The sequence below is a fragment of the Aspergillus lucknowensis genome (assembly GCF_044049455.1).
Source record: "Aspergillus lucknowensis strain CBS 449.75 chromosome Unknown BJX67scaffold_40, whole genome shotgun sequence".
Taxonomy (NCBI): domain Eukaryota; kingdom Fungi; phylum Ascomycota; class Eurotiomycetes; order Eurotiales; family Aspergillaceae; genus Aspergillus; species Aspergillus lucknowensis.
Window position 1 is genome coordinate 87192 of NW_027263584.1, and position 23922 is coordinate 111113.

The following is a 23922-nucleotide window of genomic DNA, read 5'->3' on the forward strand; positions in this document are numbered from 1 at the left end:
CGATGTGCGGGATATACTTCATAGAGCACGGAATCAAAGATTCAATACTCTCAATCCTGGATTCGGGTACTCATAGGAAACCATGGACGGTTCAAATCACCCTCACAGTATATTTCCAACTACCTAAGCAGGAGCAAGTAATGCGCGCAACTCTTCTATGTTCAAGGTAAGAAGCAGGTTAATCAATACATATGTCATTGTATCTTACTCCTCTATTTCCCACTATATAGCCAGATGTTTACTTATAACTATTCATAAATCCCAGTTATGTTCGCAATTGACGTCCAGGATATCTCCCACAACCGTCCTCAGGACTCCTCAGGCTCGACTTCGGGCAAGCTTCAAGCCAATAGTCACAACGAAAGGCTTGTTCCTGTGCCGAACAGATATTATCTCTAAGGCAACGAATGCTGGGCGATCAGGCTGAACATGCGGACTTATTTGGCCCCAGCTCGGCCCCCTCGCAACCCCGCTAACCAAACACACCGCTTCTGCCCCCTCTCCCGAGACCAAACTGCTGGTCTCACAGGCCATACGACCATTATTATCATTGTTCGAGAAGGCAACTCTGCAGCCTGAGTCGAATTCAAAATGCAGTCCGGAATCTCAGGTACATCCCAACCTCTCTGCGTCATCCTCGTGAACCCCCACTTCGCCAGTCCCATCCCACCCCTCCCACGACGACCTGCAAACAAAACGCTTCTGCTAACTACTTGAATACAGTCTCACAAGAGCTCCACGATGCCTTCAGCACCTTCGCATCTGATGACTCCGCCTTCTGTCTCCCTGTAACAATTACCTCCGAGAGCCTGACCCCGCTCGCTCCGATCCGCTTCTCCAGCCCCGGAGCCTTCTACCCTTCCCTCTCGCAATTGTCGTCCGTCCTTGAGCCGAAGACCCCGATTTATCTGCTTATCCGACGACCCGAGTCCGCGTCGTCTTCGCTCATTGCGCTGACGTATATCCCCTCCAATGCTGTTGTGCGTGCGAAGACGCTCTTTGCGTCCACGCGGGCAACCCTGGTCCGTGAACTGGGCAGCGAGAATTTTGGGGAGACGATCTTCGCAACCGAGGTGGAGGAAGTCGTTAGTGAGGAGGCCTGGCGAGAGAGGGACGCTGAGAAGAATGGCTCCGCTACACCGGCCGGGTATCGGCGGGAGGATCTGATGGGTGAGAAGGAGAGGGAGTTGGAGGCAGTGCGTAGGGCAGAAGAGGATGCGCGTAGTGGGACTCCCAAGAGGGATATTGGGATTGGAGGAACATTTTCAAGGGGACCATCCCGGATGCGCATCGAAATGCAGGTAAATGAGGATGCAAAAACCGCGCTGCAACGTTTGCAACAGGGAGGACTAGTCCAGGTGGTGAGTTCTCTCTGACCATCTTCAATTCTAAGCCGATTAATCATGCTAATTGTAAATCTTCGGGTGTCAAATACAGGCCATTGACATTCCGACGGAGACACTGAAGCTTGCTGCCGCGGAGTCCGGAGTCGACCCCGAATCAGTCCAAACACACATCTCTTCCTCCTCGCCGAGGTACACGTTCTATCACTATCCCGAGTCCGACGCAGTGATCTTCATTTATACTTGCCCATCAGGCTCTTCGATTAAGGAGCGTATGCTATACGCCAGTTCGCGGATGTACGGGCTCCAGCTGGCTGAGGAACAAGGTCTGAAGGTTTCAAAGAAGGTACAGTGACTCCAACACATGCGATTGATTTGTGAATATCCTGACAAGAACGGCAGATCGAGGCCGGCTCACCTGACGAGATCACAGGTGAAAGGCTTCACGAAGAGGTCAACCCGCCACAAAACGACGGTCTCAGGCGGGGATTTGCAAAGCCTAGGCGGCCAGGTAGGTAGACCACGTTAGGTGTCGCTTCCAGGATGCTGGTCATGTTATAGGATTGTTGAGCGTAGAACAGCTAAACACCCTCTCTTGTAGCCCAAGTTCCATGATAAACACCTGCAGCCATGTCGAGAGTAGATGCCCCTGCAGAAACAGTGGTATAGAACAGAGGACAGCCAGACCGCCACCCAGTCGTAGGCCTTGCCGCATATACTAACGAGAAACACAGAGCCGAGAGCCAGTCGATCAATTATTCCGAAAACTCTTCTTTTGGTAGAATAGATCCGTCCTCGAACTTCCCAGGTTTATGATCTTCGGACAGCCATCTCGATCCTTTTCCAGCCGGGTACATTCGAAACAATAAAAGGCGTCACTGATTCCCTCGCCACCGCAAACAATGCACTTATTCTGGTAATTCCCGAAGGAGCACTCGTCACATATGCGAACCAGGGTCGTCGGACGCACGTATGAGTCGCACACGGGGCATTTTCCGTCGCATTTGTCACACAGACGGCCGATAGAGATGCCTGGCTGCTTGCGGCACATAACGAGATCGGGGTGATGGCGAGACATGTTGCTCAAGTTGCTGGCCGGAGAGAAGAGTGGTAAAGAGGGAGGGGAAACTGAAAGCGCAGAGATCGAACGCGACAATCAATGAAAGCCTGAGTCTTTCGGGGCAGTCTTGATTATAAATGGGCCGAAGGACTGATCGATCGAACCCGTTGGAAAGCGAGGGGAGGAGAAAAGAAGTCCTGGCAGGTTGGACCAAAAGTCGCCCCTTCCGCTGGCCATATCAGGCAATTGGTCCGTGCAGAGCCTGCTGGAACTTTGCGGCTCAATCGCGACAGCAACTTGGACGGAACCTCCGACCTCTTTCCACTCGCTGCATTATTCTTCCTGAAACGCATCATCTCGCGCGATTGCGACGACCCTGTGTTGCGGCCACGTGTACACTGAAGCAAAGCCAGTGAGGATCATGGCAGAAGGGTAGAGGATTGCACCGATTGCCCTTTTTTTCGTATCCGATGCTAATTGAGCTTCGGCTTAGAACCCTAGCTTCCGCAGTGATAGTTCCCGAGCAGGAGAACCCAGAGCCGTCTCTAGAATATGGATTGAAGCGGAGACAGTCATCGACCACCGAGCTCGACTCGGATACCAAACGTCGTCGTCTCAGCTCGCAAGCCGACATCCAAGATCCCGAACCGGCTCCGGTGCGGACGCAGGCATCTCCCAAGCAAGAGCAGGACGCGGAACGAAAACGCAACCGTCGCGATGAGGAGCGGAAACGTGGGCAACGGTTATTTGGTTCACTACTAGGGACACTCTCGCAGAGCTCCAATTCGGCCGCGCAACGACGACGGGCGGATATAGAACGGAAACAGCAAGATAAGCTGAAGTTACAGGACGAGGAGTACGGGGAGCTGAAGAAAAAGAGGCGAGAGGAACGGCTTGTAATCTGGAAGAAGGAGCAGAAACTCTACGAGAAGGAGATGGTGGGTGCCTTTCGAACCCGCTCCATACAGTGCGCTAATCGATGTTGACTGATGTAGATGCACACCCGCCACACGAATCTACTAGCAACGGCTCACTTTCTTAAAACCAAGACGGAGCCTGTACTATATTATAAGCCTTGGCAGCTGCGCTCTGAAGATGAGGCTATCATAAGAGACCAAATACAGGAAGCGGAGGCGACAATTGCACGGGAGGTCGAAGAGTTTGAGACACGCAATGCGCGAAAGGAGCAAGAACAAGAAAGCGAGCCAAATTCACATACAGAAGCGCCAACTTCCAACGAAGTTTCCGAGGAGGCGCGTCCTACAGAGCAGGCGGCTGACACCAACCACGACAACGGCCCCGAAGAAACCAACCCGAAGAGCCCTCCGGTACCCAGTAACGAGGTGTCGGTTGGTTCGAACCAAGAAGACGACCACAGAGGGGCTGAGGACGATGGAGGAGAAGTAGTTGAGGACAATGAAGACACGGTGATCTACTGAGCGAAATGAATTCAACCTTAGCTCACTATGGCCGCCTAATTTTACTCCAATTTCCACGCTTTCTTCACCATCCTCAATCAGTGCAAGGACAAGAGATGTAAATAAGTGTATCCGACGAGGAGGTAAACGAGGGCCGAGGCAGCTCGGAGAAAGAGCTACCAATCCTGGCCGTCGAACTGCACAAAAGCTCGAATAATGCATGCAATTCTACGCAATCATCAGCGCCAGCGTAGCTCGAAGTGAGCTTCTGGTCTGTGGAGATGTTTCTTAGCTGTCAGATATCCAATCTAATCCATTTTCCCATCTTTTCTGACAACCAACGTCGGCTTCACGTGATGGTACTGAAGAGGGGTTTACCAGTCCTCTAACCAGCTCTCCATCAGAACTCCTTCAGTAAGACAATCTCATTGAATGGCCGCTGGTCATTCTTTAACATCAGGTTTTCCGATTAGTTGATTTACCTGATTTTGAAACCGTCTTGTGTCGCAATTATGGCCGTTGACAAAATCAAAGTTTCCGGTGACCCTCGGATTGAGCAACGCTCAGCATTCGTGAGGGGGAAAACATATGGTACGGGCCTCTATTCTCTCGAGAATTCTAGCGGGGTACTCCCGGATAAGTCATATCCTACACCGTTGTCAATCCCAAAAGTGCGCAATTTCGCTACGAAGAAGAGATTGGCTAATCACATCCTCTATCCGTAGGTTACCTATACAGCCAGCCGGCGTCGGGGAAGTACAAGGGGACCGTAGTGCTGGTACGTGTCAAATGTTATTGAAACAAGCAAAGGCGAAGACTAACCTAACAATTGGTAGCTACATGGTTTCCCTGATTTGTCGATAGGATGGCGATATCAAATTCCGCTCTTCGTTAGCAAGGGGTACCAAGTCATAGCTCCGGACTGCATTGGATATGGGCGGACGGTACAGCTCTCAAATACAATTAGACCCGGCAAACCACTGACCGAGGAATAGGACGCCCCCGCTGATCTCGCCGCATACTCCCATAAAGAGTGTGCCGACGACATTAAAGAACTAGCTTCCCAGCTAGGCGCATCTAAGATCATCCTTGGGGGCCACGACTGGTATCGCGCTTCTCAATTCCTATCTTCAACCTTGTGCTAACGTCCTAGGGGTGCATACCTGGCTTACCGCGTTGCCCTCTGGCATCCGGAGCTTGTCGAGTACCTCTTCACTGTGTGTGTCCCTTACAACGCCCCACACAAGAAATACCTCTCCGTCGAGGAGATGGTTGAGAAAATCACGCCACACTTTGCCTATCAGCTGCACTTCATCAGTGGCGAGATTGAAAAGGTGGTCCACACCAAGGAGGAGCATAAGCAGTTCCTTATTGCCCTATATGGGGGACGAACGGACCAAAAGGAGTTTGCGTTTGATGTAAATTCGGGAGTTGATTTGGAGAAGATGCGCCGCGTCAGACCATCTTGGTTGTTGAGTGAGGAGGTTTGTTTCTCTCCGTTTAATTTGGTCTTGCTATGTCCTTGTATGTCTCTTTGTAGAGAAGGCACTGACCTATCGTCGAATCCAGGAATTGGAATACTACGCCTGGGAATTTGCCCGCCATGGCCTTCGCGGACCGCGTACGCCCTCCTCTTCAGTGCCAGTTACTACCACTCCCGATACTAACAATTTCTGCAACAGTAAACTGGTACCGTACCCGCAAAATCAACTACGACGACGAGCTCGCTCTTCCTACTGGGTCCATCAAAGTCCCCGTCCTCTTTATTCAGGCTCTCAAGGACGACGCCCTCCCACCTCATCTTGGCAAGGGTATGGCGAAACATCTGCCCCAGTTGACGATTAAGCAGGTTGATACCTCGCACTGGGCACTTTGGGAGAAGCCGAAGGAAGTTAATGAGATTTTGGATAAGTGGGTGGATGAGGTTGTATGCGGAGGAAGGGAGGTTAAACTGTAGATTCTGTTTGGTTAGGGCCCTGGCAGGGACTATCGTAGGAGTGAAATTAATGTATACTTGTTAAGCTACTTTGGTTTGAGCATGTGCTGGGCATCAATCTGGGCGAAGTAGGGATAATGCGCAATGATGGTACAATTACATGAGCGTAACAAGAATATTTTCAATCGTTGACAAGTCGTAAAGGAGGCAAACCTTCAAAGTCAATAGTCCAGCATCTGCGTCTCAACATGACACCCAACCTTCTCAAGCCGATCAAGGTACTCCTGCCCCAATACGGCCGGGGTAACGATACCCCCGCGAGAAACTCTCTTCACTTTCTCCTCATTCTCCAGAATTACCATGGCTGCTTCAGCCATCAACAAGCCTGTAAAGAGATACATTGGCCCCTCGAAGTTCAACTTACCAAGGACACGCTTGGACGTGTCCTGATCCGGAGTGGCGATAGCGCGGAACTCGTAGCGATCATTACGACCACTCTCCTCAGTTGGTCCACTACCCGGCGCATAGATGATCTTCCTCACTAACCAACGCACGGGGGCTAGGAGCAAGAGAGAGGTTCCGAACAGAAAAGCGAAGCGGAAGAGAATACCAACGAAGCTATTGCGGACGCGCATGAACTGCCGGAAATAAAATCTCGGGCCATAGAACTCGGGCATCAATGTGCTGCTTCGGTGGACTGTGGTCATATCGCAAAAGTCCGTTGGGGAATTGGTGAGCGTTCCTAAATCCCGGACGGTCCGCACACCGAGTATCCTTGCCATAATGGGCTCGGGTGGGATGTCCTTTGGTGGTTGGGAGGCTGCGAGTGAAAACGGTTGGGTGGAGTTGAGAAGGTCGGCTTTTGAGAAGTTCTCGATGCAGAGTAGGATGGTGCTGAGGGTACCACCACTAGCACCGGAGGATCTGCGCATGTTAGGACAGCACCCAGAAGATTTAGGCATGTTTGCATGCGACAACATACTTGAGCTCATGGACTGCACCGGTGACTTTCCGGGTGTGGCATGATAGTTTCTCGCGGACTTCTTTCACAATGGCCCAGACCAGCATGTCAGGGGGGGCGCTTTCAATACCGACACTGTGGATTATCTACACCAGGATTAGAGTGCTTTAAGGCCTGCATGCTGATGAAAGACGTACGATAGCGCCGTTCGACTTGGCTGTTTCGTGGTACTTCTCAACCGTCTGCTTGACCCATGGTGTTTCTCCAGTTCTCCACAAGCGGTTAACAGACTGAAAGCCAGAGTTAACACGGTTCTGACAAACTTACGCATCCAGGTAATGGGTCCCGCAAAGGGCGCATGCCTCGACCACCGGCGTTGAGTATACGTGGTACGGACCAACAGCATTGATAAGGATTTTTGTTCTCTCGGCCAAAGAACGCAACTCGGCTGTATTGAGTTGGACGGCGATGATCTCTATAGAGGCATTAATAGTGTCCATTGAGCACAGCGCCCAATGAGTCGTACCTGGATCGGCGCGATCGGGATTGAGTTTCTTCAGACTCTGGGCCACATTTTCAATCTTCTGTAGTGAACGACCCGCCAAAGCCCACTTCAGGTTCGTGGGGAGGTTTTTGACGACGTGCTCGGCGCAAAGCTTTCCAGTGTACCCCGTTGGGCCCAGAAGCACAATATCGAATTCCCTGCCGGACTGCATCCCCCTGACTACGGACCTTTCTTGTTGAGTAACGAGCTCGGCGAGAACAAGGATCAAGGCGACGCAACAGCTGAAGGTAGTTTACTTGATATATACCAATGTACTTCGAAAGTACATCAAACGGAGATTTATATCTAGCAGCGCCTGACAAGAACGGTCAAGTAAGATCAAGAAGGACGAGTTGCAGTTGATGGACCTAGGACCGCGGTTCAACCACCCCCGAGAACATTATACAATGTTACATAATCTATGCACGCATACGTGCATAATTTCTTCTGCTGGTGCAGAAATAGACATGGGAGCTCCTCTCAAAGTCGGAGCAGCTAACCCGCTCGGCGAATTTTAAGGCTTCTCACCAGAGAAAGTCATGTCACCATGCAAAAGATTCCTTACACTCCGATCGAGCAAAGTTCGAGATACTGCTCCTCAAATCTGATGGGAGAAAAGTTGAGCTGAGTTACCTTGTTAACTAACCTGAAGTTAGACTTGCCTTATTACATCAGCTTTTGCGTCTGACCAGGTCCACGACTCAAGGCTCAAAAGGTCGAGATGGGACACCCGCCTGGGGTATTCAAGGAAAGGTGTCAATAACTGAGCGACATTATAGCCGCGTAGATGTCTGTGCTCTCTCAGGATGAATTCCTTGGTATATCGACCTTTGTCAAGTCGATGATCTCTGGAAGTCACATGACTGCCAAGACTGAGCCCTAAGCGAGCCCACAACTGGCCTCCCTTGAAAGCCGCAGTCTTGGTTTCGACTTCCCACACCGTATCCATCTTCGACCTCAACAGCCGCACAGACAAGATGACGAAGCGCACAAAGAGTGAGTCGGAACCGGCACGATCCTTACCTTCGGAATAATCGAACTTTCGTGAATAGGAAGCTAACTAAACGCTCAGAGGTCGGCATCACTGGTAAATATGGTACCAGGTATGCTTTTTGCAGTTTCCGGTCCTCGACACACCCCGTCATGCTATCGCGGCCGTAGTGTCTCACGGAATGGCGAAATTTGACTATCGAACGATTGAAATTGCTAGTGATTGGACGTTTTTCTGACGATAGTTTCCCACGATAGATACGGTGCCTCCCTGCGTAAGCAGGTGAAGAAGATGGAAGTCTCCCAGCACGCCCGCTACATCTGTACCTTCTGTGGAAAGAACACCGTCAAGCGCCAGGCTGTTGGTATCTGGGAGTGCAAGGCTTGCAAGAAGACCGTTGCCGGTGGTGCCTACACTGTCTCGTAAGTCGATCAGAGGTTCATCTCTTTGCCGCAAACGACTTATCTCGCAGCGGCAACTGTGATGCAACGAATTTGCTAACTGATGGGGATCTGCGACAGTACCCCGGCCGCCGCTGCTACCCGTTCCACCATCCGTCGTCTGAGAGAAATTGCGGAGGTTTAAATATGATAATGGGTTCCTCTTTGTTTACGTTAATCAAAAAATAAGACAAATTCAAAATCTGGATCGTCATGAGAACGTCCCCGTTACGAATATCGCTTCCCGTGTTGATAGCGTCGTCTGCCTCATCGAAGACAGTCCCACCACATAGACATGAATACCACCGATTATCCAGACCAGTCACTCTCTTAGTGCTGCCATTTTCTGGGTCTTTTGCGGCCAGATAGATCAGGGTTTCCCACTTGTGACTATGTCTTCTGACAGGGAGTACCATGGCGGCAGCCCAAATCAGGTGACTCCATACCTCTTCAATCTTGAGGCCCATTGAGTACCATGAGAAGGTAATGGTCTGGATTGAAATATGCAGCCTGGAAGTGTCTCTTTTCAAAGCTTTAGATCTTTCAAGAATTATTCACCTTCGGGATGACTGCCCAGGGTGGAGTGAGTGCGATACGAGGACCAACAGTGCCTCGCAGGTCCATCGTGATTTCTCGCACGATTCACCCGATCCCCCAGAGCACAACAAAGAGGGGTTAATCCGTTTCGAGCACCCTGCAGGAACATCGTCTTCCTTGTCTTCTTCAGCGCCGGCGTGGATTTGGAGGGCGATGATTCGCCTTGCGTCGTGGCTGGTCACGTTGGCGGCCAGACTGTTTTGCGTTAGACTGGATTGCCGACCTTCAAAAGGCCGCCCTGCTTTCTCCCCACATCGCCCATCCTACTACTTCTCTCTCTTTTCCTCCCCTTCTCGCTTCAACCCGCATCCTCCACCTCCATTCTCTAAGTAACCGTTCTTCATGCCTCCTCTCAGCTTTACTACACATAGCCCTACTACGTCCCCATCCATTCATGTCCGACACTTGTATTGTGTGCTTAGGAGACCTTGGCGAAAGCGCCAGCGATCCTCTTGCCGTCTCCGCCAGCCCGGCACCAAGACCTAACCTTGAACCTAACGGCAAGGCGTCCAGTACTCCAAACAAGCCTGAAGGCTACGATGACAATGAGGATATTAGCCTCATTGCCCAGTTACTCCCTTGCGGCCATATCTTACACAACAACTGCCTCAAACCTTGGGTAGAACGGGCCAATAGCTGTCCGATATGCCGCCGCAGCTTCAATGTCGTGGAGTTGAGTGATCGAGTCGGGGGTAAGCCAACGTCTCTTTCGGCCACCATATACTGTCTGTTTATGTTCCCCTATGATTAGGTGCTAATTTCCGATGTCTGTTCTAGGCCCCGTTCTTTCCTCCTATGCTGTAGAGGACCGAGTTCAGGTGGCAGACGTCGATCCGTCGATGGTGATCGAATATATAGACGAGGATCCCTCCGAATACCAGCCCTGCCCTGTATGTGGTGACTCCGAGAATGAGGAGCTCCTCCTTCTCTGTGATGGCTGCGATGTGCCGACACATACCTACTGCGTTGGGCTTGATGAAGTCCCAGCAGGTCCCTGGTACTGTTCTCGATGTGAGACCCAACGTCCCATTAGGCTCTCATCTGATACGGGAGGTAGACCCTCGGGGACGCAAAATCGACGGAGCCACCGTACCAGGGCGCAGCAGCGGAGGGTCCAGAGCAGGAATCAGCTCAACTCCCTCCATTGGGCACGTGTATGGCAGTCCGTGTGGGACCATCTCAATCTTGACCTGGATTTTCCCTTCGACGATGATCGAGCTGTTGAGCTTGCAATGCAGCAACAGCGTCGAGAACAAGCCAACCAAAGAGAGTTTCGCGCTTGGCAACGTCGTTTCGAAATCGCCGAAAGGCAAGGTGGGAGCAACCGATTTAGGGACACTGCTGCTCTGCTCGATATTGAAGCACCTCGACCGTCGCGCCCTCGGGTACCGAGGGCTCCCACACCCGAACCAGAGTCACTTGAAGAGATGAGGGCCTGGAATGCGTTCGAGCGCGCTCGCGAGATCGAGAACGACCCAAGCGCAGCAAGGAAGCGAAAAGAGCCCACATTGTCTCCTTCCCCTGAACCTACCGAGCCACAGCGGAAGTTGAAACGACCCCGAACCCGCAGAGCCCAGGACTTGGCGGCCTTGGCCCTGCAGAACGGAGAATCCTCAAGAACCGCCAGTGCCCAAGCAACAGCTCGAATCAATGCCGATAACACGACCGAGCCAAGCTTCCTTTCGTCTCTGTTGAAGGAAGTAGAAGACGCCTCAACGCCGCCGAGCGTAAACTCGGTTGGTCCTTCGGCTCAAATGTCCGCTGCTCTCTCGGAACAAAACACACCGGTACCTTCTTCCCCTTCTCTCTCGCCTGTGACATCCAATCAGTCTTCTCCCCGGCTGTCTTCCGCTACCCCGCCGCCGCACATCCGAAGCAGGCCAATCTCCCCAATGCAACTTACACCACCCAACGAACCTTCATCTCCCACCTTCTCTCCCGATGTTTCACCAGCTGGCCCCCAGACTGAGAGCCGTAAAGTTACGCCATCCCACCCACCACTTCGACCCCACCGCATTCCCCGAGCGGTATATACTGCGAGGGCCGCGCGGTCAAACGAAAGCTCACCGACTCGTGCCGGCCTCTCCCTGACAGTCAAATCCGACATTCAGAAATTGGTAGGAAAGGCTCTCAAACCGTATTATAGATCGAAGGTCGTTTCCAAGGACGAGTATACCGACATCAATAGAAACATCTCTCGAAAACTCTACGATCGTGCTCTGGGCCTAGAGTCTCTTGAGTCGAACACCAAAGCGCGTTTAGAAGCCACCGCCAAGGAGGAGGTGCAGAAGGCGATTGATACCCTGAAGCACAGCACGGGGAAGCTTAACGGCTCTTCTGATGACAGTTCTTAATATAGGATTTCCGTGTAGCATATAACGGCGTTCTGCAGCGACTTTGGTTCTTTTTGAGGGGTCATCTACTCTGGCGTTGATTCTACTCGACATTGCATTGGGATATATAACGACCCCAGATTCATGTTTGACGACGATCTATATCCTTCTTCTCTTGTATTATAGCAGTCACAACTCATAATCATCTTTTCAATAAATCTGCAGGGCCGCGCAAAGGCGGTCCGGTCCGTCTTCGAGAATCCCGGATCCAATATCCCTGATTAGTGATTATCGAGGGAGCACAACGCCGCAAGCCACTAGAAACGGGCCGTTACTGCGAGTATCAGCCCGCGTGAGCGAATTGAAGTGTGACCATTTCCACCATGGAATATTGTGCGTCTGGCAGTCACCTTCTCTGACCGGACTTTAGGGTCAGTGACTCAGACTTTCATGCTCTTCTCAAGTCAGTCAACGACTTAAAAATAATTAGTCGTGTGGTCCATGCAGACTCCGAGTCAGATTCCGAGTCGCATCACTGGAACGGGGATATTCCAGGGATCGGATCGGAACCTCCCACGCCCGACCTCCGACTGGAACATCACATTGATTGGACACATTCTTTCTTGGCTCTATTGGCCAACTAGCCAGTCAGTCAGTCATGGTTCGTAGGTTACAAGCCCTTGTCTGGAAGGAAACCCCAGGAGGAAATAAGTCCCGTCCATCAACAAATTTTCAACCGCGATGCTGACTATGACTTCACCACGATCCCGAATGAACTCGGTAACCAAAGCTCTGGGATTTCCCGATCAGGACCCACAAGAAGGCAAAAGCCATGGAACCATCCACAGCTAAGACGGAAAGTGGGTTTTCGCGCTGAATTTTTTGAGCCGCTGCCCAATAGTTTGCGCGTGATGCATCATGTTGCGACCAAAGCCGCTCCGTAAGCGGATTCTGGAAGCACGTTTTCATGAGCCAACTGGGAGCCCTCTCGGGTAACCGGCATCGCACCATCACGGCTTCGAAGGACGTCGCAGGGGGCGTGGAGAAGCGCTCGGATCGGAGATAAAACGGACGGTCGACTTGAATTCACTGACAAATGCCGATTTTGCGTCCATACGACACATTTCGCCCCTCCTGGGATATGGTAGAATTATAAATCCAGAATTTAATGGCCCACTTCTTGAGAGTCAGTCGATGCAAAAAGTAGTATAAAATACTCGCATCGTCCAAACTTTTTCTCATTGTCGACAGCGACTCAGCTACTGTATACTTTCCTGTTGGGAAGGTTGGTGTACATACCTTATCATCAAAACTCACCCTATACTTCTTCATTCTACACTCATTATTTTGCATACCGACATAACAACGAGGACGATGAGTGATTCCAATGGCCAAGGCCGTAACCAATGGGATGGGGTTGAGCCGCCCTCCGCTGGTACCACCCTACAATCAGAATCCCTATCCAGTCTAGATGAGGCCGAGAAAGCCTCGCAGCATGCGCCAAGCAGAGATCTGGAGAAAGAGGAGGAGGCTCTCGATCTCGAAAGTGGCAATGACGCTCAACATTCCTCCGAAGAAGGAACTCCCAAGGACCCCAACCTCGTTGAGTGGGAAGGGCCCGATGACCCTGAAAATCCGCAGAACATGCCAGTATGGAGGAAATGGATTGTGACAATGACGATGTCATCGATGACAATGTGGCTCACTTTCGCGAGTAGTGTCTTCTCGACAGCGACGACAGTGACAGCGAAGCAGTTCAACGTGTCAACCGAAGTCATGACTCTGGCAACGAGTTTGGTAGTCTTTGGGTTCGCTGTTGGTCCTTTGATCTGGTCGCCCCTCTCAGAGCTCTATGGGAGGAAGTACCCGTTGTTCATTGGATATGCCTTGTTTGCTATATTCCAGATTCCTGTGGCGGTGGCTAAAAACGTTGAGACTATTCTCGTATGTCGGTTTTTGATGGGAATCCTGGGTTGTTCGCCTCTGGCTGTTGTTGGTGGTGCGATGGCGGACTTCTGGAACCCTGTGGATCGAGCTGTCGCAATTGCTATGTTCTCTGCGGCGACCTTCGTTGGTCCTGTTCTTGGTAGGTCAACCCAAACATCTTCGAATTTTGATTTAGAATGGCCAGACTGACAGGCACTCTTTCAGGCCCAATCGTCGGGGGGTTCCTCACCGATTCGTACCTTGGCTGGCGCTGGACGGCCTGGATCACGCTGATTGCAGCGGGATCATTCGGTACCGTTGCCTGGTTCGTGGTCCCGGAAACATATCATCCTGTGCTCCTGCAAAGACGTGCCGCTCGTCTTCGCCGCGAAACCGGGAACGAGTCCCTGCATGCATTCCTTGACAATCACAAGCCAACTTTCTCGGATATCGTGCGCAAATACCTCTTCCGTCCCGTCCAGATGCTTCTCTTGGAGCCCATCCTCATACTCATGACAATCTACCTGGCACTGGTTTATGGAATTCTCTACCTCTTCTTCGAAGCCTACCCGATCTCCTTCCAGGAGGTCCGCGGCTGGACGAACGAAGGCGTGGCCGGCCTGCCGTTTATTGGCATTATGGTAGGAGTCCTCTGTGGCGTGGCACTGATCATCTGGCAAACAAAGACTCGCTTTGCGCGGAAACTCGCCAAGCACGGCCGTGTTGTACCCGAGGAGCGTCTTATCCCCATGATGATCGCTTCCGTCCTATTGCCCGCAGGCCTCTTTTGGTTTGGCTGGACATCCGACAAGAATGTCCACTGGGCACCCCAGGTCATTGCTGGTGTCCCCATCGGCCTGGGTATTCTGGTGATCTTCATGCAGGGTCTCAACTACATCATTGACGTCTATCTCATGTTCGCCAACTCGGCTATCGCGGGTAACACCCTCATCCGGAGTACAATGGGAGGCGCCTTCCCTCTCTTCTCGGTGCAGATGTACCAAGCATTGGGGGTGGACTGGGCGTCCAGTCTGCTTGGATTCGTCACTGTTGCAATGATTCCTATTCCGATAGTCTTTTTCATCTATGGCAAGAGGATTCGGGCCATGAGCAAGTTTTCGCCCAAGTTTTAGCTTTGATTTCAGCGTCCTATTCAGCGTTAGATTGTTTAGCATTGATGGCGTTGGGTGCCCCCGCATGACCATTGATTTTGCACGATGATTGCATTGCATTGGCAGCTAGATTTGTCTGAGCGTTAGATAGACCATTCAGGAATAAGGATAATGAAATAATTCGAATGGTAAGATACATACCAGAGTGAAGCACAACGTTGGCAGCTTCGAGACGCGCGACGCGTCCCAAGGCGGAGGCGGTCAGCGCAGGATTTCCCTTTTCGGGTGAAGTTGATTTGCTCTTTCTTGACAGACACTCCGCACGCTCGCTCCCGCTCATCCCCTTCCCAATTTCTTCCTTTCTCAGGAACTCTTCAAAGTACCATCATTCGTATTACCCGTGCTGCTGATCCTCTTGTTGCCCTCCGTCCCTGAACCGCGCATGGTGCCCTGAAAGCGTGCAATCCCTTCCACCCTCGGCTTCCCCGCGCTTCGTCCACGATGCCCGCGCGCACTCGTCAAGGCCCCTCCGTCACCTCGGAGGTCGTGGAGCCTGAGGAACCGTCCGGTGGCATTCGCCGCCTGAAATTCAATGAACCGCTTTCCTGGCGCGTCGGGCGCTCCGCCATCCCCATTGCGGATCTCTTGCAGCGGCTACAGACGCTAGCGCAGGAGTTGCGCAAGTTTGAACAAGAAGAGATAGAGAAGGAGTCTCTCAGGAAGGTTTCGCAGGAGCTGGCTATGCCCCAGCTCCTAGGACATAAAGACAAAGGTGTTCGAGCCTGGGTGACATGTTGCATTGTGGACGTGCTACGACTCTGTGCGCCTGACGCGCCTTTTACGGCGAATCAGCTCAAGGTGCGACTGCCTCTCCCTCTCTTGAAGCATCTTTTAGGGCCTACTTTTTGACAATCTGTCTATCTGTTGGCTTCTAGGATATCTTTACTTGCATAGTTTCATCGATCATCCCCTCGCTAGGGGACCCGTCAAACCCCTATAACGCCCAACATATCTACATCTTGAATTCACTAGCGGAGGTCAAGAGTGTTGTTCTCATGACTGACCTAGATCACCCGGACACGTTGATCGTTCCGCTATTTGCGAGCTGCTTTGACATTGTCGCCGGCTCCGCCAAAGCTTCGACCGGCGAGCCAATCGCCAAGAATGTTGAGTATGATATGACTCGGCTCCTGGTGACAGTCATCGACGAGTCGCCTGTTCTCGCGCCCGATGTCGTGGACGTTATAGTGGCGCAATTTTTGCGCATTGATCCCCGCGCGTTGGAAGGCTCAGGGAGGAAGGGAAAGAAAGCCGAAACACAGGTGGACGAAAAGCAAGAAACACTCCTTCTGAAAGACTATCCGCCCGCTTACAACATGGCCAAGGCGATCTGCCAGGCCTGTCCTGAGAGGATGACCAGCCATATCAGCCAGTACTTCAACAACGTTATTATTGATACATCTACCACCGGTGGCGAGAACGGGCCGTCAAAACATTCGCATCGGAAGCCAAATCTCGATGATTCCGATGAGGAAGCCGAAGATATCAAGGAACTGAGCAAAGCGCATCGCCTAATACGAGAACTCTGGAGAGCGTGTCCCGATGTCTTGCAGAATGTGATTCCTCAACTCGAAGCCGAACTCTCTGCGGAGTCTATGTCACTACGCCTCTTGGCCACACAGACTCTTGGTGACCTGACATCCGGGGCCGGAGTTGCCGGTCCACCTCCTCCCCCGCCCATGGACCCTGCTGCCTACCCGCAAGTGGTATTGGATGAATACACACAATCTATTCCCCAACCTAATGTTCTCCTTACACCCTTTTCCCCCAAACCGTTCTCGCAAACACACAGCTCCGCATATGAGAGTTTTCTGAGCCGGCGGCTCGACAAATCTGCCTCCGTGCGAGCGTCCTGGGCTACCGCTGTTGGTCGAATTATTCTAACGTCCGCGGGTGGCTCCGGGTTGGGTGATAATGAGGAGCAAACGCTTTTAAAACACCTAGCGTCAATGCTTCGGGACGCCGATGAGAAGGTTCGCCTGGCAGCTGTTGACGCAGTTGGCACCTTTGGCCTATCTCACATCGTGAACAAGGTAGCAGTCAGCGGTGGTTTCTCGACTCAGGACTCACTCCTCTTCATCCTTGCAGAGCGCGTCAAAGACCGCAAACCTCAGGTGCGCGAGCATGCCATGAAAGTTCTAGCTCGGGTTTGGGCAGTCGCCTCTGGTGAAATCGAGCAGGATAACGAACAGGCAGCGCCACTGCTAAGAGACGGCCCGTCGAAGATCTTCGATGCATTTTACACCAATGATCTTGATATTCACGTATGTATCGATCGCGTTCTATTCGAGGTCCTTCTTCCACTCGGCTATCCCCCAATCAAGCCCAAACTATCTCGCACTGGTTCCAGTCAGTCTCAGAAACCGAAAGACTCCCAGACTTCGGGTCCCGAGAACGAAGCCGATGTTGATAAGATCCGTGTCCGCCGCATACTCACTTTACTAAGGGGGTTGGACGACAAAGCTAAGAAGGTGTTCTTTGCTATGCAGGGCCGACAGATCTCGATGAGGACAGCCGTTACGATCTATCTCCAGGCCTGTGAGGAGTACAATGGTGGCATTATGGAGAAGAACAAAGATCAGATCAAGGCCCAGCTAACCAAGGTGATTGATACCTTAGCGAAGACATTCCCCGATTCAGCTCGGACATCCGCCGATCTATGGAAGTTTGCAAAGATCCACGACCGACGAAGCTACCAACTTGTTCGCTTTGCAATGGCTGCCGTTAGCGACTATCGCACTGTCATTAAGGCCATTAAAGAGCTTACAAGAAGGATACAATCCAGCAATAGCACGATTTTACATGAGACCCTAACGCCTTTACTGTATCGGTGCAGCTCGCTTATCTTTAACCGAAGTCACATACCCGCAATCATGACCCTGTCGCGGTCAGACGAAAATGGTTTAGCAAACCCTGCACATGAGATGCTCCGAGAGATTTCATACCGCAATCCCGAAGTCCTAGAGGCCCAGATACAAGAGATGTGCAGAGATCTCGAAGCGCAGGCGCCGAAAGCCGCGGCAGTTAACGCTGTTGGCAGTGAGGAGATCCTCAAGGCTTGCTCCGGATTCGCTAAGAAGCTGCCCTCCAAGTTACCTAAGGAGCGCAAGTTCTTTCAGGCTCTCATTGACTACGCCCTCCACAGCCCGTCACCCCGGGCTGCCAAGCATGCAGTCCTGATTCTTATGGCTGTGGCTGATAAGAAGGAGATGTATGCTAAAGACCTTGTTCGTAAATGTGTTTCCAAATGCACTTACGGGTCCGATCGGTTCCTCACCAAACTTGCCACTCTATCACAACTCAACCTTTTGGCTCCCCGAGAGGCCGACGAGGAGAGCGATGCTATCATCAAGATTTCCGTCAACCAAGTCTTACTCACGAACCGATCACCATCCCGTGATTCAGGGTACTCATGGTCAGAACAGGTCGATGACGAGACCGCCGCCAAAGAGTGGGCCCTTAAGATCATCGTCAATCGCTTGCGTGCCAAGGATGGCTCCGATAGTGATGATGACTTCCGCGCCCATGCACAGCCCGTGTATGATACCCTGAATAAACTCATAGCTAATTCCGGCGAGTTATCGAAGAAGGCGGATACTCCAGCTACCCAAAAGTCTCGGTTACGGCTCTTGGCGGCGAGCTCCATACTGAAGCTATGCGCCTCGCACGCCCTCTGTGACCAGCTACTTACCCCCAAAGATTTCAACGCGATTGCTCTTGTCGCCCAGGATCCAATTCCTGAGGTGAGAAGTGGCTTCATGAGCCAACTCAAGAAGAAGCTGGTGCAGAACTCTCGCCTCGGGTACCGGTGGTATGTCATACCGTATCTGCTTGCGTTTGAACCTCAAGTTGGTTTGAAAGACACTACCCTGACCTGGCTGCGATCTCGGGCCGCGTTTTTCTCCCAACAAACGAATGGCAGTAAAGGGGAGCAGCACACTGTCATGGAAGCCTTGTTCTCGCGCCTCTTGTCTCTTCTTGCATACCACCCCGACTATCCACCGGCCGATCTAGATGAATCGACAAGGCTAGACGACTTAGTTGACTTCGCGCGCTACATTCTCTTCTACCTCTCCGCGGTAGCGAATGAACATAATCTCTCTCTCATTTTCCACATCGCGCAGCGTGTCAAGCAGACGCGGGATGGGATTACCAAGTCCGATGAGATATCCACTCGCCTGCACACGCTTTCGGACCTCGCACAAGCAACAATTCGGCGATTCGCAGACATCTACTCCCAACAGCGTCGGTTCGGTGGTGGTGCTGGCGGTGTCAACATTCTGCAGACATACCCAGGCAAAATGGGTGTTCCGAGCTCTATCTTCGCTCCAATGGGCAGCCACCGAGAGGCGCAGGAAGTGGCTGACAAGAACTTCCTTCCAGAAGACGCGGAGGACCGCCTCGACCGGATTGTGCGAGCTGTGATGCGGGGAAAGAGCGGGTCAACCAACCAGGCCGCCGCAAAAAAGAGAAAAACAGACAGCACCTCCGAGGCCAGTCGAGACGCGAGCGCAGTCAAAAAGGCAAAGAAAGACCGGGGGAATTCATCCAGACGGAAATCTTCCTCGTCCGCAGTGGCATCGAAGACATCTAAGCGCAAGAAGCAGGCCGAAGATGGCTGGTCTTCGGATGACGGAACGGCCTTGGAAGTCTCCGCTTCCGCTCGAAGGCGCAGTAACAGGGGCGGCTCGCGAAGAGTCAGTTACGCAGATCGCGACAGCGACGAAGATGATATGGAAATGGATGAATGGAACCAAGCCAATGACGAAGACGAAATGCAGGCCGAGGAAGGTAAAGCTGAATCGGACGCGAGTGAAGTTAGCGAGCCCGACAGCGACATGCTCGAGGAAGACAACAACGATGACGGCTCGGAAAAAGAAAACGAGCCCAACGACAGGCGGAACCGCGGGGACCCAGAACCCGAGTCCCCTGCCCCAAATACGAAATCCAGAGGCAAACGGACGGAGAAAGCAGACGCACCGGCTCTGACCACCACAACTCTTCCCACGCGACGATCATCTCGGCGAGGTTGATCTCGATATTCCCGTCCTCCCTCAAAGCTCTCTTTTCTCGATGTATGTACGTTTAGAGGGGGGATATGTTACTTTGTACGCGTCCTGTCCGATTTGTGTGAATATCAACCTCGACCGATCCAAGTCCTATCTGTTCGTATCTATCGAGCTGCTCATCCACTCGCAAATACGCAATGGCCTTCAATTCCCTTTCCTTGACGGAAAAGATACCTCTTCTCTTTAACGTTTCTTCTCTATGTATTCCTTTTTCCTCTCTTGTGATGCTTGAAATGTTCTGATATAGCTCCTATACGTCCACGCAAATCCCAGTGGAAAAGCAGAGATAAACGTTATTCCTTCTGCTGAATTTGACCCTCTCAAAATTTGAGTATGTATACCCAGTTAATTTAGTTAGCTCTTGGCCCTATTCAATACTATTCAATGTGATCCGCGCGTATTACCAAGTCAGGGGTAAACCTTCCTTTGTCTGCAGCGGCAGCCGCTACTCCTACGTAGCCATTGGCACCGACCAGCCGCCCAGTCCCATCTATTACAAGGAGAGATGCCATCCTTTGGCGGAGAAATGAGGAGAGGAGATAGCACAAGATCCAATCACTATCCAGTATATTCAAGGAAGCTAGATAGATACGGAGCGCAACCTCGCCTTGTATTCAAGCCGAGTACCAGGCAAACGAGAGGCAGAAGGCTCGAGAGACGCGGAGTGGATGGAAAAGTCACCAGAGTAGGTATTGGAAACCGAACTGGGTCATGGAGTCGCTCAAATCATTTACACCAAAACCGGAAGGGAAACGGTTAATTTAGACGGACATGACATGCTTAGAAGAATAATGTTTTGCAAACCAATCGGGAAGGTGTCAAAAATGCAAAAGGACGGCGTTGGGAGTATACAGAAGTGGGAGAGACGAAACAGCAAAAGAGGGCAGCCAGCTATATTCCGCTCACTCATTGCGAGGGAGGCGGGTTGCCCCCAGCAGCAGCTTTCGTGATCCGTTCTTCCACCCGTTCTTTGTGTTGACGGTTTCTGAGATGAACTTCGAAATTGTCCACTGTAGTGCCTGGGCCAGGGGTATATAGTTTCCCAGGGCAATCATGACATCGGATGCGGGGGAGGTATAAGTATTTCAACTTTTGGCCGGGTTGCGTGTTGGCATTGGCCACGGGTTGCATGGTTTCTGTATCGACAGCCGTATACCGCATCACCGCTTCGAACGAGTCATTGGGATTCGCCCGTTTGAGTCGAGCAATTCCAGCTACAAGCCAACTCGGAGGTGGAGGCTAGAACCACAGACTATTAGTATGATTGCCCCATATTCAAGGGTTTCCCTTATCATTTACATACCCCCGGAACACCTGGCTGAGGAGAATAAGGCGCGTCTACTGCCCCAAGGTGTTGGATAGGGCCCGGCCGACCGGAACCTGAGATTCGAGCTTGTGCGGGGTTTTGAGAGGGAATAGGAGTCGAATTTAGCGTTGGAGTGTGCACTTGCGGCGTGCTGCGTTGAGAAGTGGGTTGAGTTACTGGGGTAGAAATGGGGGCAGATAGGTTAACTTTGAAGCCATTGGCAACGAACTGGCGTAACTTTTCGCGTGATATCTTGAGTGTAACAAGGAGCTTCTCCGGCTCTTCTGGGGTCTCTTCGCGGTAGTCACGCCTTCGGGCTGGGACTCGAGGTTCATGATGAGGCTCGGGGGTTGCTGACTGGCCCAGATTTGCCCGCAGAGCCGCATGTGCGGCGGTGGCTGCACCTCGCATGCCTCTTGTACGTGCAGTACCTTGAGCTAAATGAGGTCCAATTGCAGGAGACCCAACCATGGAAGATTCGTCACTATCCGACTCGTCCGAATCTTCCCCTCCGTCCCGAAGACTCACTGCAGCACGGCCGCGACGGCTGGAACCAGACCGTTTGAAGACATTGCTCTCCTCGAGAGACGAAGCAGTATTTGGAATAACAGATGATACGAGAAGCGTGCGGATGGTCCGTTGGCGGTCTTTGAGATCGGGCAAGGCGGGCCCGCCGCGACGATTGACCGATCGTTTCTGTCGCCGTTGGTCTCTTTGGAACGATACCTCGGTCCGCTCAAGGTCTGCCTCATTGAGTTCATAGAGATAAGGTGTGAATTCCTTAGCGGCTTGGAAGGGCCGGAAGGAGGAGAGAAGTGGTGTGGGTAAAAACGAGGCTTTCAGGTCCGGATCATCTACCGGACGCCCGTCGAAGGGGTGAGAGAGGATATAGAGGGACTTGGTAAACAGCTGTGACTGCTCTCGGATTGAATGCGCAATCGCAGTTGTGAATTCACCGGAAAGTGAGAGATCATTTGTCATCCGCGCCGCAAATTCTTCGGGGCTATTATGAGGATCATTGATATCCCATTCAAACTGATCAACAAGGGTATTTTGACCAATAGTGATGTTTATCTTGACCACAATGCGCATCTCGTCGTTTTTATACGCGCTGTAGGGAAGATGGGGATCGAGTGATTCCTCTTCTATATGCAGGTGGGGATAGAAATCACACAGTTGCTCCTGAATGCTCTGCGATATCATTCTCACCAGCGGACCACATGATTCCACTGGTAGACCCAGGTCCTCGACGAATTTCTCAGAAAACAGATCAGGCGAAATGACCCGGTCATGGAGGTTCCATGTGAAGGTATCTCGAATCTTCACCTTCTCCCAGTCGATGTCCAGCCTAATAGGTACTAGGTCTTCAATTTGTTCGTTCTGTGTCTTCAAATCTTTTCGCGAAACTCGTAACTCTCGTGTCTTGCGATTACCTGGGCGACGTCGATGGGCCGGATATAGCAACTGGGGGTGCTGGTTGCGCAAGTCGGTACGGGCGTTCCCGAAGCCTTCATAACCGACGCCATATAGGGCGGCAGGGTTCAAGTGGTTTTCCCGCCGTAAGTTTAGGTAGTAATCACGTTCTGCGCGCTTCTCTTGCTGCAACTGTTGACTAGGGTTTTGCCACGCGCTTAAAGCAGAATGTCGTAGTTCTCGGTTGACATAATCTTCCAATAGGATCTTCTCTACCGGGGTCTCTCGCACGCGGACAGGCAGTGCCTCTCCAGGGGACGGAGGTCGGATAAAGGCGCCATCCCGCGATCGCTTTTTGCCAGATCCGTTGACATTGCTACTCTGTGAACGCGGCGATGGGTTGGTGTTCAAGGCGTCATTAACCGGCTCCGATTCCGGTAGTGTCATACCGGACGCTGCAAGAACAGCCTTCGCATTCTCCTTTCCCTCCGCGATCGCATCTGAATTATCCGTCCCGTGTTCTGCCATAAATGCTGCATCAACTTCATTGTCGAAGTCCGCAGTTCCATCCAACAAGTCCGAGCTGTCCTGGACCGCATCCGATTGCGCGTCAGCTGCCCCGGGCTGCGACGATTCAGGGAACGGCATTGTCAATGGGGACGACTCAGGTCGGTGCTGCGTTTCCTTTCGATTGGGGCAGACCAAGTGTCGCTGGCGAAGGAAGAAAAATTAGAAACCGAACAGAAAGAGGTCGATAGCCTGTTACGACAGCATTCTAGGGCGAGGGCGATACAAAGCTGTACGAAGTACGTCAGTCTCAGCACATTTGCACAAATTTAGCCATTGCAGAGTATACGCGACAGCACACCGACCAACCAGTTGCCATGTGTCGCCATCCAGAAGCAATCAGGGCACGTCGTGAACCCGTGACGAAGACGTCGTCTGCATAGTAGCCAGGAAAATGCAGTGCGGCAACAGTATTGGCTGGGGAATAATGTGCAAAAAAGCCACGTACAGATACCAGGAAGGCGAGACGACAGTTCCGATGAGGGGATCACACCAAAGCAAAGGGGAATTAAATCGCAGGTAGAGCCAAGCGGAAGTGACCACAACAAAAGCGACAATACTAACCACGATGTGAAATATCAGGGCAAAGAGATCCCAGGGCCGAACGATGCACTGGATGGGTCTTCGTGCCGGGGATGGTCTGGGTCTTCGCGAGAGAGAAACAGCGCCCAGAAAGGAGCGGCGGAATCAGCTGACGGCGCACCGGGGAACGTCTCGCGGCGCGTCTCCGCGAACTAGTCCGTCTAACTTTCTTTTTCTCCGGGGAAAAGCTGGGGGGATTAAACTTCAAGTTGTTTCCAGGATGTACGAATTGGGCGTGGTCCTCTGACAGGAGCTTTGGGGCAT

General features: G+C 52.0%; 9 protein-coding genes across 9 annotated transcripts; 6 read left to right on the forward strand and 3 right to left on the reverse strand.

Moving 5' to 3' along the window:
* Nucleotides 1-591: 591 nt before the first annotated feature.
* BJX67DRAFT_389970 (twinfilin) lies at nucleotides 592-1978 on the forward strand (the record flags this gene model as incomplete). The annotated part of the gene is made up of 4 exons (XM_071034573.1): nucleotides 592-610; nucleotides 724-1361; nucleotides 1438-1689; nucleotides 1746-1978. The coding sequence occupies 4 exons, from the start codon at nucleotides 592-594 to the stop codon at nucleotides 1860-1862; spliced, it is 1026 nt and encodes a 341-aa protein (XP_070883439.1). The 3' UTR covers nucleotides 1863-1978.
* On the reverse strand, nucleotides 1767-2674 carry BJX67DRAFT_220412 (PHF5 family protein). Its single transcript, XM_071025738.1, has one exon. The coding sequence runs from the start codon at nucleotides 2419-2421 to the stop codon at nucleotides 2095-2097; it is 327 nt and encodes a 108-aa protein (XP_070883440.1). The 5' UTR covers nucleotides 2422-2674; the 3' UTR covers nucleotides 1767-2094.
* Nucleotide 2675: 1 nt separating this feature from the next.
* BJX67DRAFT_220439 (pinin family protein) lies at nucleotides 2676-4172 on the forward strand. The gene is made up of 3 exons (XM_071025739.1): nucleotides 2676-2835; nucleotides 2897-3341; nucleotides 3399-4172. Exons 1-3 carry the CDS (start codon nucleotides 2825-2827, stop codon nucleotides 3840-3842), a joined length of 900 nt encoding a protein of 299 aa, XP_070883441.1. The 5' UTR covers nucleotides 2676-2824; the 3' UTR covers nucleotides 3843-4172.
* BJX67DRAFT_220475 (alpha/beta fold hydrolase) lies at nucleotides 4059-5878 on the forward strand. The gene is made up of 8 exons (XM_071025740.1): nucleotides 4059-4235; nucleotides 4295-4412; nucleotides 4547-4599; nucleotides 4658-4765; nucleotides 4817-4926; nucleotides 4975-5329; nucleotides 5391-5442; nucleotides 5504-5878. Exons 2-8 carry the CDS (start codon nucleotides 4334-4336, stop codon nucleotides 5776-5778), a joined length of 1032 nt encoding a protein of 343 aa, XP_070883442.1. The 5' UTR covers nucleotides 4059-4235; nucleotides 4295-4333; the 3' UTR covers nucleotides 5779-5878.
* Nucleotides 5734-7613, reverse strand: BJX67DRAFT_220407 (uncharacterized protein). Its single transcript, XM_071025737.1, has 5 exons — nucleotides 7245-7613; nucleotides 7046-7193; nucleotides 6916-6988; nucleotides 6740-6864; nucleotides 5734-6681 (listed from the first exon to the last, which is right to left on the reverse strand). Exons 1-5 carry the CDS (start codon nucleotides 7432-7434, stop codon nucleotides 5979-5981), a joined length of 1239 nt encoding a protein of 412 aa, XP_070883443.1. The 5' UTR covers nucleotides 7435-7613; the 3' UTR covers nucleotides 5734-5978.
* A 626-nt stretch (nucleotides 7614-8239) lies between these two features.
* BJX67DRAFT_373841 (putative PHD and RING finger domain protein) lies at nucleotides 8240-11644 on the forward strand (the record flags this gene model as incomplete). The annotated part of the gene is made up of 5 exons (XM_071031453.1): nucleotides 8240-8258; nucleotides 8335-8365; nucleotides 8511-8675; nucleotides 9621-9982; nucleotides 10068-11644. 5 exons carry the CDS (start codon nucleotides 8240-8242, stop codon nucleotides 11642-11644), a joined length of 2154 nt encoding a protein of 717 aa, XP_070883444.1.
* Nucleotides 11645-12751: 1107 nt separating this feature from the next.
* On the forward strand, nucleotides 12752-14964 carry BJX67DRAFT_220615 (MFS transporter). The gene is made up of 2 exons (XM_071025742.1): nucleotides 12752-13709; nucleotides 13775-14964. The coding sequence occupies exons 1-2, from the start codon at nucleotides 12998-13000 to the stop codon at nucleotides 14680-14682; spliced, it is 1620 nt and encodes a 539-aa protein (XP_070883445.1). The 5' UTR covers nucleotides 12752-12997; the 3' UTR covers nucleotides 14683-14964.
* A 198-nt stretch (nucleotides 14965-15162) lies between these two features.
* BJX67DRAFT_383723 (sister chromatid cohesion factor PDS5) lies at nucleotides 15163-19754 on the forward strand (the record flags this gene model as incomplete). Its single annotated transcript, XM_071033508.1, has 2 exons — nucleotides 15163-15519; nucleotides 15597-19754. 2 exons carry the CDS (start codon nucleotides 15163-15165, stop codon nucleotides 19752-19754), a joined length of 4515 nt encoding a protein of 1504 aa, XP_070883446.1.
* Nucleotides 19755-20225: 471 nt separating this feature from the next.
* On the reverse strand, nucleotides 20226-23253 carry BJX67DRAFT_220733 (SWI/SNF chromatin-remodeling complex subunit SNF5). Its single transcript, XM_071025743.1, has 2 exons — nucleotides 21094-23253; nucleotides 20226-21029 (listed from the first exon to the last, which is right to left on the reverse strand). The coding sequence occupies exons 1-2, from the start codon at nucleotides 23155-23157 to the stop codon at nucleotides 20697-20699; spliced, it is 2397 nt and encodes a 798-aa protein (XP_070883447.1). The 5' UTR covers nucleotides 23158-23253; the 3' UTR covers nucleotides 20226-20696.
* Nucleotides 23254-23922: the final 669 nt, after the last annotated feature.